This window comes from Ranitomeya imitator, chromosome 3 (genome assembly GCF_032444005.1).
Source record: "Ranitomeya imitator isolate aRanImi1 chromosome 3, aRanImi1.pri, whole genome shotgun sequence".
Classification (NCBI taxonomy): domain Eukaryota; kingdom Metazoa; phylum Chordata; class Amphibia; order Anura; family Dendrobatidae; genus Ranitomeya; species Ranitomeya imitator.
The window spans coordinates 90,413,986-90,426,387 of record NC_091284.1 but is presented as its reverse complement, the minus strand read 5'-3'; the positions used below and the strand labels follow the sequence as shown (position 1 = coordinate 90,426,387).

Genomic DNA, 12,402 nt, shown 5'->3' with positions numbered 1-12,402 from the left:
CTAGGTTACAGTAGAGTAGGGCCCGGCCCTTTTTCTGGAATAATCTGGTTCGGGTATATCATGACCCCCCGTCACATGACCCCCGTCACATGACCCCCATCACATGACCGGGGGGGCCCACAGTGTGTGAACAGCCCGGGGCCCTGGCTACCCTTAATCCACCCCTGCCCACATGTGAGGTATTGGTGTACTCAGGAGAAATTGCCCAACAAATTTTAGGATACATTTTATCCTGTTGCCCATGTGAAAATGAAAAAATTGAGGCTAAAAGAATTTTTTTGTGAAAAAAAAGTACTTTTTCATTTTTACGGATCAATTTGTGAAGCACCTGGAGGTTCAAAGTGCTCACTATGCATCTAGATAAGTTCCTTGGGGCGTCTAGTTTCCAAAATGGGGTCACTTGTGGGGGAGCTCCAATTTTTAGGCACACGGGGGCTCTCCAAACGTGACATGGTGTCCGCTAAAGAGTGGAGCAAATTTTTTATTCAAAAAGTCAAATGGCGCTCCTTCCCTTCCAAGCCCTGCCGTGCGCCCAAACAGTGGTTTACCCCCACATATGAGGTATCAGCGTACTCAGGACAAATTGGACAACAACTTTCGTGGTTCAGTTTCTCCTTTTACCATTGGGAAAATAAAAAAATTGTTGCTAAAAAATAATTTTTGTGACTAAAAAGTTAAATGTTCATTTTTTCCTTCCATGTTGCTTCTGCTGCTGTGAAGCACCTGAAGGGTTAATAAACTTCTTGAATGTGGTTTTGAGTACCTTGAGGGGTGCAGTTTTTAGAATGGTGTCACTTTTGGGTATTTTCAGCCATATAGACCCCTCAAACTGACTTCAAATGTGAAGTGGTCCCTAAAAAAATGGTTTTGTAAATTTCGTTGTAAAAATGAGAAATCGCTGGTCAAATTTTAACCCTTATAACTTCCTAGCAAAAAAAAATTTTGTTTCCAAAATTGTGCTGATGTAAAGTATACATGTGGGAAATGTTATTTATTAACTATTTTGTGTCACATAACTCTCTAGTTTAACAGAATAAAAATTAAAAATGTGAAAATTGCGAAATTTTCAAAATTTTCGCCAAATTTCCGTTTTTATCACAAATAAACGCAGAATTTATTGACCTAAATTTACCACTAACATGAAGCCCAATATGTCACGAAAAAACAAACTCAGAACCGCTAGGATCCGTTGAAGCGTTCCTGAGTTATTACCTCATAAAGGGACACTGGTCAGAATTGCAAAAAATGGCAAGGTCTTTAAGGTCAAAATAGGCTGGGTCATGAAGGGGTTAAGTTCACACGGGCGTACAACAAAAAAATTGTCCTATTTTCATCCAGAAAAAAACAAAATGAGTTTCCATCTGTATTGTCAATTTCTTATGTTACAGAATCGCTATATGGCGGATCTGTACGGGATCCAATTTTTTTTGTGTGCACCTGGAGACTTTAATAGGCGAGTCTCATCCAAACTATGGAAGAGTATAGATCATTTTGTGATTTATTTTTTTTCACGTGAACATTTGGTCCATGAAAAAAATCTGAACAGTCCTATTGGATAACTTTGGTCCCAGTGGCGCCAAATTTTTACACAGAGAGCACCCAAACTGATAATACGGTTGTGTGAATGTAGCCTTACAGTGACACAGATGATTTACTAAGAGGATCCTTAAAAACAAGAAGATCCCCATTTTCCTTAGCTAATCATTACTGTCCATGTCAGCCACCGTCCTGTGGCAAGAGTTTCCAACTGGGAAAGTGCAATGAAACTAGCATTTAATTGGTGCGTGCGTGCGTGCGTGCGTTAATGTTACTTCATTAGATGACAATAATCCAGAGCTTTGCCTCATAACTGATCAGTAGAGTGACTACAGCACTCAATGTACAAAAAAACCCTTTGGATAATCTAACTTTACAAGGGTTGCCCACTGGAGTGGTGCTACTTATCAAAGTTCTCTGACCCTGACCTTACGCTTACCAATAGAAATCTTCTGCTATTCCCAGCGCCGCTCTGCTCCCGGTTCGCCAGCTTCTGGCTGACTGGACTACAGAGGTAACGGTCACAAGCTCTCAGTGTAGGTCAAGGAGAGCCTTGTTCTGGCCTTGTTCTGACTCTCAAAGACTTACATTGAGTTGTGACTTTGGGATCACCCAGCAAACTCTGGAGCGATCCAGCATGTCACAAACAGCTGGAGAACCACCAGAGCGGCGCGCATGAAGACAAAGAACAGTATAACCAGTGTTTTCATCATTTAGGGTATGTGCACACGTTGCGGGTTCTCTGCGGATCCGCAGCGTTTTTTGCAGTGCAGAAACACTGCAGATCCGCAATTGATTTACAGTACAATGTAAATCTATGAGAAAAAAAAATGCTGTGCTACTGGTGCGGAAAATCCGCTGAGGAAACGCTGCGGTTTAAAAGAAGTAGCATGTCACTTTTTTGTGAATCTGCAGCGTGTTTGTACCCATTCCATTAGAGAAAACAGCAGGGGTAAATGCAGCAAATCCGCAAGAAAAACGCAGCAAAAACGCACAAAAAACGCGACAAATCCGCAGGTGCGTTTTCTTCCAGGAGAGGCAGAATCCGCACCAGAAATTCCTAAGCCTAATCCGCAACGTATGTACATAGCCTTACAGCTCTGCTCTCTCTGGGATTTTTTGGTCCAGTGGGCGGTCCTATCAGTGACTGATAGTTCTCTCTGTATGCACACTTATACAGCTGTCAATCACTGACAGGACCGCCCACTGGACCAAAAGTCTAAGAAAGTGCAAAGCTTTAAATGCTGTAAACACAGGTTATACCGAGTCTTTTCTCACAAAGCTATTTATCAACCTGCTCAGCTCCACCTGTCCCAAAACATATTGCCTACAGATTTTCATGGTGGTAAGCTTCCTTTAAAGGTTTCTCATGCAGACAAAAAGTGAAGGAAGCCCAATAACTGCAGTGGTGACGTGGCGTCCAGGACAGATTTTTAGCTTAGTTTATTACATATGAGAGTAGTGGTATAGTTGGGTAGGCTTTTCACAAGCTTGGACTGGTTGTGCTAGTCATGAGGAATGCAGCACAAGTCTTATATAAATCAGGCTGAAAAACATTGGAGGTGTGATAATGCACTTTGTCGGCTATATCCAAGTGCACACATGCACCCCCAGTGCACTTCCAGGCTGATTTGCATATAGATTCTTGGATTCTAGGCTGGAACTCTCAGGACTGCCACTTTGGATCACTACAAAAAAAAGGATCTATTTTATTGGGGGACAAGTGCCTATACAGAAATACCACTAATACCATATTTAGAAACCTTCTGACAGCTAGAGGGTATTAAAAAGACACAGAATTGTGAGAATGAAATTCATAATAAATCTAAACTACGAGCGGTACTACAGCGAGCCGCAGAATAGTAAACGACAACATCAGACAGTACTTACCAGCTCTACTTTTGGCCCAAGACCTTCTAAAATCTTATGCGCTTCCTCTGCTTTTTTCTGCAAGATACAATAGTATTGGATCTTTAAGAGAAAGCAAAATCTAAACAAGATACAGGGGAATTTAATAGCGCAAAGAAAAAGTGGAGGGCTTACACACCACAATGGACTACTACTCTAAAGAAACATAAAAACATAGGATTGAACAATGACCCCTTGTTTTAGTCAAGTTATTAAGTTTAAAGAGAACAAGTAATCAAAATCTTGGAAATTAAACTTCCAGCTTTCTATAAGGTGCATAACTATCCGTGTAGATATTCCCCTGATTAAAGCGCTACTCTTACGAGGATGGAGAAATTGAAGTTCTAGTACTGCTGTGTTCAGTTCTCAAAAGGCCGCTGCTGAGAGGGGAAGGTGCAGAGAGAGGGGCGGCGCCGAGAGGGGGGCAGTGATGAGAGGGGCGGTGCCGAGAGGGGGCGGTGATGAGAGGGGGCGGTGCCGAGAGGGGACGGTGCCGAGAGGGGACGGTGCCGAGAGGGGACGGTGCAGAGAGGGGACGGTGCAGAGAGGGGACGGTGCAGAGAGGGGACGGTGCAGAGAGGGGACGGTGCCGAGAGGGGATGGTGCCGTGCCGAGAGGGGACGGTGCCGAGAGGGGACGGTGCCGAGAGGGGACAGTGATGAGAGGGGCGGTGCCAAGAGGGGGCAGTGATGAGAAGGGGCAGTGATGAGAAGGGCATGAGAGGGGCGGCGCTGAGAGGGGGCGGTGATGAGAGGGGGGCGGTGCCGAGGGGGGCGGCGCCGAGAGGGGGTGGTGATGAGAGAAAGGGGACTAGTCACAGTCTCCTCGCTGTTCACATGCCCGCTCTGCCTGAATGTCAACCCTCTCAGTACAACAAGTACTGGCAAGGACATCAATCAAGAAGGAGAATAAGGATCAAGACATTCAAGACACTTTATAAAATGTGTGGCTACTTTCACACATCAAGTATTTTGCATCAGGTACAATCACCGGTGAATGTTAGAAAAACCGGATCCGGTGCAGATTGTGAAAAACTGATGCGAAGGATCAGTTTTTTCGACGGATCCGACTAGCATATCCAGATAATTAGATAAAAAAAAATTGGAGCATGCTCAGTTTAAAAAAATGGAATCCAGTGCCGGAATCCGTTATTTTCCAGATCCAGCACCATCCAGCTCCCATAGGCTTCCACCGGATCCGGCGCTTCTGGCTTTTTCGCCGGAAACAAAAAACGTTGCTATTGGCGTTTTTCCAGAAACGGTAGATTTGCCGGATCCGGCGAAAACCAGACAAAACACACGGTCATCCGACGCAATCCGGCACTAATACAAGTCTATGGGGAAAAACACGGATCTGGCGGCAACATTCGCCGGATCCGTTTTCATTAAATTTAGCCGGATTGAGCCTGACGGCGAAAACCTAATGTGTGAAAGTAGCCTTACTTGTCATACTAATCCTGCCAGTGATCACAGCGATATCACTGCTGAGAAGTAATCTGTACAGAACTGGGAACATCAGTCTATCGCAAAAGTTTTACAAAGAGAGCAAAGATTGCAAGATTTCAAGAATACTTTTATAAAAATAACATTTTTTATGTGATTATAATAGAGCCAACGCTCCCAATATGTGGTAACAGCTCTCCTCACTGTACAATGACCTCTACACAAATAACATAAATCCAGGATTCAGCGCCAGACTCTGATGGTCTACGGTCAATATTGCTGCTGTAAAGTACGTCTTAAACTGATGTCAGCAGAAACGCAGGCAAAGTGTCTACCTATATACCTGGCAATTGTCTCCCTTCATGTAACGTAATCTCTGGAGACAGATTCTCAGAGTTTTGTGTAGGACCCATAGCTTTAAGCTCATTTACATATAAGAAAACGTGGATTTCTCTGGAGTCAGTTAATGAATCATGGATATAAAGGTATCCCTTTATGTAACTTTCCATAACCTACATATAGATGGCTTAGGAGGGTTGATCCTACAGGGTTGACAGATTCCCTTTAGGACATCCACCGCATATACACATCGCATGTCAGAAGCGGGTATATGGAGTGGGCTCACGCAGCGAGCTCGCCCCATACCCAGTAGATGATGGCTAAGTATTAAAGCCAGGACCTACCGCTAACAATCGCAGGTGGAGTGGAGCTGCCTGCAAATGTTAACCTGTTAAATGCCGCTATCAATCTCTGACAGCAGGATTTAACATCCGCTGATGTGTGAGCATTAGTGATGAGCGAATGTACTCGTTACTCAAGATTTCTCGAGCATGCTTCGGGGTCCTCAGAGTATTTTTTAGTGCTCGGAGTTTTAGTTTTTATTGCTGCAGCTGGATGATTTACAGCTACTAGCCAGCTTGATTACATGTGGGGATTCCCTAGCAACCAGGCAATCCCCACATGTACGTATGCTGGCTAACAGATGTAAATCATTCAGCTGCGGCAAGAAAAACTAAATCTCCGAGCTCTAAAAAATACTCGGGAAGACCCCCGAGCGTGCTTGGGAAATCTCGAGTAACGAGTATATTTGCTCATCACTAGCGAGCATGTCAGTACGTCTGCCCAGTGACGCGCCTGTGACATGATCGCGGGTCCCAGATGGGTGGTCATGACAGCCCAGGATCAGCTGATGACCCCCATGGCTGTCATTACAGAACTCCTTTGTAACCCTGCCTGTGTCAGAGCTTCGGAGACTGTAATTTCTGCTGTATGCAGAAGTGCATCTCTCTGGCCACAAGGATGATGTACGCGGCATGCAGCGATGGGCGCCGCCATCTTGAGGAAGTGTAATAGATCAGATCCGGTGTACTAAGAGGCGCGGAAGGCGTCATGCGCTCCACAATCACCAAATTGCATGCACGGGAAATACAATACCCAAAAGACCTTGGAACGCACAGTGCACCCCACGGTCATCCTGTAACACAAATGTGCCTAAAATGACGACCTCAATCAAGATCGGGAGTCAAAAAGTGCATCAACAAAGATTATTGAGTATAATCACAAGGTGCACTTTAAAGTACCAAAATACAGTCCCATGTGCACCAAAAAATCCAGAAACTGCAATGGGCACATCTAAAATGTACGTACGGGCCCATTATCCAACCAGGTCCCTTCACTTTAAGGCGGGGTGATATAGCTCTGAACGACAAGATCCCTGATCGGTTTCCCCTTTCTAAATGTGACAGATGGTTTAGGAGAGAAGCCGCCAAGACACCTCAGAAGACGTCCTTCAATATGAAGATTAGATTGTTTTTCCCAGTAAAATCCCCAAATCCTCATTGGGATTGAGACCTGAGGGATTGTGGCAATATGCCATGAATGAATGAATGAATGAATGAATGAATGAATGAATGAATGAATGTGTCAAAGTAAATTCAGTGTTTTTGTTTTTTCATTTTTCCTTAAACGTTTGTCACACCTATATGCATTCTTATAAAGTAAGGAAAGCTTCAAGTCTTGCAGAAGTCTGCTTTTCTCCAACTGGTTGCTAGGCTTTATTGTCAGCCGCTGTTCCATAAGAGCAGGCTTTCAATCTCACTCAAACAAATGCTGGAAACCACACATTTAAAGTGCAGTCCTAAAAAATCCAACATCATGTGTATAACCGGCAGCTCAACCCAACTGGGAAATCAACAAAAGCAGCAGCCAACACAACCAGAGCCGAAATACTGCTAAATCAACCACAGGAAATGAAGCAGCGCTGCGGTTGGGGAGCCGGACAATGGGGGCGACATCACGGGCGCAATCGTTTATACACAGATTATTCTAATCCATCTGCTCCAATTACAGCGCTAGGACCAGCCACAAATTGCACACATCCTTCTACAATTAAAACGGGTCGTCCAGACAGGCTATTTTGCCGAAAATATTCTGAAACCAGAAAATAAACTATATTCCCCTTATCCTTCCCCTACTGCTCTGGTTCCAAATCCCTGATAATCCACTGCAACAAGTGATTGGCTGCAGCGGTCAAAGCTGGAAAAAGAAGGAGAGACCAGCACGTGACCCACAAGAGTCTGAACTGCTTCTTTAGGCAAATTAGCCGTTTCCAAATTAATTTGGCCAAGCTGGAAAACCCTTTTAAATATATAAATCAGTCAAGTTAATGCAAAACTGATAAGAATAGACACAAGGAGAATAAAAAGTGTAAAATATGAAGAAGAATTACTACGTTATTAACCCCTGGAGCTTTTTTCGGTTTCGCGTTTTCGCTCCCCTTCTTCCCGGAGCCATAACTTTTTTATTTTTCTGTCAATATGGCCATGTGAAGGCTTGTTTTTTTGCGGGACGAGTTGTAGTTTTAAACGACACCATTGGTTTTACCATGTCGTGTACTAGAAAACGGATTTTAAAAAATTCCAAGTGCGGTGAAATTGCAAAAGAAAGTGCAGTCCCACACTTGTTTTTCATTTGGCTTTTTTACTAGGTTCACTAAATGACAAAACTGACCTGCCATTATGATTCTCCAGGTCATCACGAGTTCAAACATGTCTAGGTTCTTTTTTATCTAAGTGGTGAAAAAAAATTCCAAACTTTGTTTTAAAAAAAAAAAAAAAATTAACAAATTTCCGTTACCCGTAGCGTCTCCATTTTTCGTGATCTGGGGTTGAGTGAGTGTTTATTTTTTGCGTGCCGAGCTGACGTTTTTAATGATACAATTCTGGCGCTGATATGTTCTTTTGATCGCCCATTATTGCATTTTAATGCAATGTCGCGGCGACCAAAAAAAGTAATTCTGACGGTTTGACTTTTTTCACGCTACGCCGTTTAGCGAGTAGGCTAATCCTTTTTTTTTTTCTTGATAGATTATGCGATTCTGAACGCGACGATACCGATGTGTAGGTTTGATTTTATTTTTATTGTTTTATTTTGAATGGGGCGAAAGGGGAGTGATTTCAACTTTTATATTTTTCTTATTTTTTTATATTTTTAAAAACATTTTCTTTTTACTTTTGGCATGCTTCAATAGTCTCCATAGGAGACTAGAAGCAGCCACAACCTGACTGGCTTTGCTACATAGAGGCGATGCTCCGATCGCCTCTATATAGAAGATTTATTCACATGCTAAGAGCGCCGACCACTGGGTGGCGCTCACAGCAAGCCTGCAATGACAACCTTAGAGATCTCCAGGAGACCTCAGGTTGTCATGCCAACACACCGGTGACCCACGATCACGTGACGCGGGTCACGGGTGTGCGTATTTCCAGCGTGACTGCTGGGAGCGTGATTTAAATGCCGCTGTCAGAGTTTGACAGAGGCATTTAACTGGTTAATAGCCATGAGTGGATCGTGATTCCACCCAAGGGTATTGCGGGAACATGTCAGCTGTTCAAAACAGATGACATGTCCCCGGAAAGATGTGGGCTCAGCGCCGGAGCCCACATCAAAGGGAGGGAGTCCGACATCGGTGTAAATGTACGCCCGATGTCAGAAAGGGGGTAAAGACCAAGCAGCAGTAAAAAAAAGTCCAGGACGCGTTGTAGAAAATAAAGTGCTCACTTACCCGGTTCTCATCATAAATAATTTGGACGATACTGCGGTGTTTCTGCTCCACAGGTGGAGGGGAGACGGGCTTCTCGGGCTCCGGAGGTTTGGCTGCTTCTTCTTCAAGCTGTTGCTAAGTTACATAAGAGGGGAAAAAAATAAATCTCCATCATCCAACGTAAAACTCCAATCAGCGTCTAGTCACATGGAGAAGCAACAGTTTGTTCACACTCCTGGATTTTGGTCCAACGTTTGCCCAGTGACAGAGAACCGCGGGAACCATCATATAAACCAGGGATGGAACGGGTGCACGAATACTAACGAAAAATTATCAGACAGAAAATTATCCAGTTTACCCACTGGATGCAGAAGGACTAATTCGAGTACAGATCCGGTACAAGAACTTCATGTCCCCGATACAGAAGTCGAGGCAGAAAACGGAAGCAAATAGGCGAACCTGCGCTGCTGCCGAGCGTGGTCTGTCCTGATGAAGAAGATGTTTTAATACTTTGAAATATAAACCTCAATACTTGGATTCCAGTTTTCTCAGTCTTTGCGGCAGCGCCGATTAACCCATTTGTTTCTGTTTTCTTCCTTGTGGATCTGCAGCAGACTATGTGTGAACACAACCCAACCAGCGGAGGCCAGTTGTGCATTTTTATTCAGACTTTTTACCTGGTTGTTAAGACACTATTGACCTTTTTGCCATCCTCTAGATTTACATGTTACAGAAGTGACAGTCCGCACCGAGCCCCTGTCACCGCTCGTCACTCCCCCCCCCCCCACCCCGCCACATCTCCAAATCTAGGACTGCACCCATGGCCGCTTACCATCTGGCCCATAACACCCGTCACTGTCAAGCACCTGGGCGCACATAGTTGAGCATGGGTTCGATAGAACGTTTGAGCCCATGCACCGCTCTGTGTATGCACTAGTGCAGGATATCTTTTTGAGCAATTGTTGGGTTCTCAGGACAGGTAAGTTGGGATAAAGATGTAGAACACAGCCAGCATCTGCTGGTAACAGCAGCGACCAGAGCTAGCTCCGATCACTGCCGTTTAACCATTTACCCATCGCTGACAGAAGTACTTGTCGACACAATCTATACAAATCTGGTATGGCCATAGTAGTACAGGCCAGAGAAACCAAAATGGCCAGTTCATTTTTACCATACAATGGACGCCGCAAAAACTTAACCCCCTCCTTCCAAAAAAGTTAAAAATTATGGCATTACATTATTTTTTACCATTTCATTCCGCTTGGATTTTTCTGTCTCCTTTTTTAAGTACATTGTATGGTAAATGGAATAGGGTCACTTACAATTACAACTTGTTCTGCAAACAAATAAGCCCTAATACGGCTGTGTCAAAAAATAAAGTTAAATATGTCAAAATAATTATAGCTCATGGAATAAAAAAATAAAAAGCTATTTCCTTCCAGACTGGTACCAGTATATTTCTGTGCTCATCACCGAGCAATGAGTGAGCGCTGCAGTCAATCACCAGTAGCTGATTGGCTGCAGTGTAAATTTCATCCAAGCAAAAGAGACGCTGCATTTTCGAATCCCAGGAAATCTAATCATTGGTCACAGATTGATACTTATCTCACCAGTAAAAGGGTCCACTTACAACCCGTATTATTCTAGCCCTGGACGTCACCATTAATTCCATAAAGACTTTACACCAGTGAACAGATCAGCATCTCTGGCAGCCATGATTCCAGCCAGTACAAAGCACACAGGATTGGAATACCTGTTTTTTCTTCAGTTTCAGAATCTGTTGTTCAACTTTTGCGATTTCTCGGTCGACCCTGTCCATACTTTGAATCAATTCTTCTTTAGAGAGTTTGGAGGGAGATGCGTCCTGGTCATCATTGGCTTGGCCAGAGAGGGGTGATGCGGACCCCTCATGTTTGCCAGACAGTCCTTGTTCCTATAAAACACAAACATTACCATAATTACACTGCGTACTAATGAATACGAATAAAGACAGATTTACTATAAAAAAAAGGATTGTAAAGCATGGAAGCTGACGCTATTCTCATATTAACATGAATGCGTTTGTCCAATAAACATGTATATACTGGATAATGATAAATATATGGTCGCTGGGGTCCAGCAGCAGAGACCACCACTGATCCGGAGAATGGGGTGTTTGTGAATGGAGCGGCAGTGAGTATTGGCGATCAGCTCTCCTTACACCAGTGCTTCCCAAATTACTGTCATCCCCAAGGCATTTCTGATGCCTTGATAATGATGCCATCACCTGTGCAATTCTAAAGGTCCCTTCACACTCAGCAACTTTTACAACGAGAACGACAACGATCCGTGACGTTGCAGCGTCCTGGATAGCGATCTCGTTGTGTTTGACACGCAGCAGCGATCTGGATCCCACTGTGCCATCGCTAGTCGGAGCTAGAAGTCCAGAACTTTATTTGGTCGTCAGGTCGGCGTGTATCATCATGTTTGACATCAAAAGCAACGATGCCAGCAATGTTTTACATGGAGATAACAACCAGCGAGAACGATAAGTGAGTCGCCGTTACGTCACTGGATCGCTCCTGCATCGTTCTGGAGCTGCTGTGTTTGACGTCTCTACAGCGACCGAAACAGCGACGCTCCAGCGATCGGCTCGTTGTCTATATCGCTGCAGCATCGCCGAGTGTGACGGTACCTTAAGGAAATCCTGAACACGTGGTCTGTTTGGGGGGCTACAAGGATGGTAGTTTGGAAACCACTGCCTTAAGCCATGTTCACAAGATCAGTATTTTACATCAGTATTTATAAGTCAAAACCAGGAGAGGAAGGAACAATCAGGGAAAGTATAATAGAAACATTGGCTTACAAATACTAATAGAAAATACTAACCAGATATTGAACATGTCCTTAAACAGTGAATAAACCAGTGGTCACACATGCTCACTCCCCTCACGTGCTCGCTTCATTGTATGTGTGACCGCCACATATAGTGGAAGATGCTGGATCAGTAATGGCGGTCAGGGCAAAAATATTTATATATATAATCCTATCCTGTGTGATACGGACTGCTGAGCTGTGTATCTAATCCCATCTTGTGTGATACTGACTGCGGAGACATGTGTCTAACCCTATCCTGTGGGATTCTGTCTCCTGAGCCGTGTTTCTAATCCCATCTTGTGTGATACTGTCTGCTGAGCTGTGTATCTAATCCTACCCTGTGTGTTACTGTCTGCTGAGCTGTGTATCTAATCCTACCCTGTGTGTTACTGTCTGCTGAGCTGTGTATCTAATCCTACCCTGTGTGTTACTGTCTGCTGAGATGTGTATCTAATCCTACCCTGTGTGTTACTGTCTGCTGAGATGTGTACCTAATCCCATCCTGTGTGATACTGTCTGCTGAGCTGTGTATCTAATCCTATCCTGTGTGTTACTGTCTGCTGAGCTGTGTATCTAATCCCATCCTGTGTTACTGTCTGCTGAGCTGTGTATCTAATC

The 12,402-nt window shown here is 44.1% G+C and overlaps 1 protein-coding gene across 7 annotated transcripts in view; it reads right to left on the bottom strand.

The window, feature by feature from the left end:
- The window catches only part of NCOR1 (nuclear receptor corepressor 1), a 197,346-nt gene that overhangs the window by 113,007 nt on the left and 71,937 nt on the right, over nucleotides 1–12,402 (bottom strand). For all 7 annotated transcript variants that reach the window (XM_069761106.1, XM_069761111.1, XM_069761107.1 and 4 more), the window contains exons 5-7: nucleotides 10,682–10,861; nucleotides 8,950–9,063; nucleotides 3,427–3,483 (exon numbers count right to left, since the gene is read on the bottom strand). In XM_069761106.1, the coding sequence (XP_069617207.1) occupies nucleotides 3,427–3,483; nucleotides 8,950–9,063; nucleotides 10,682–10,861 (351 nt within the window). The remainder of the gene's footprint in view (nucleotides 1–3,426; nucleotides 3,484–8,949; nucleotides 9,064–10,681; nucleotides 10,862–12,402) is intronic.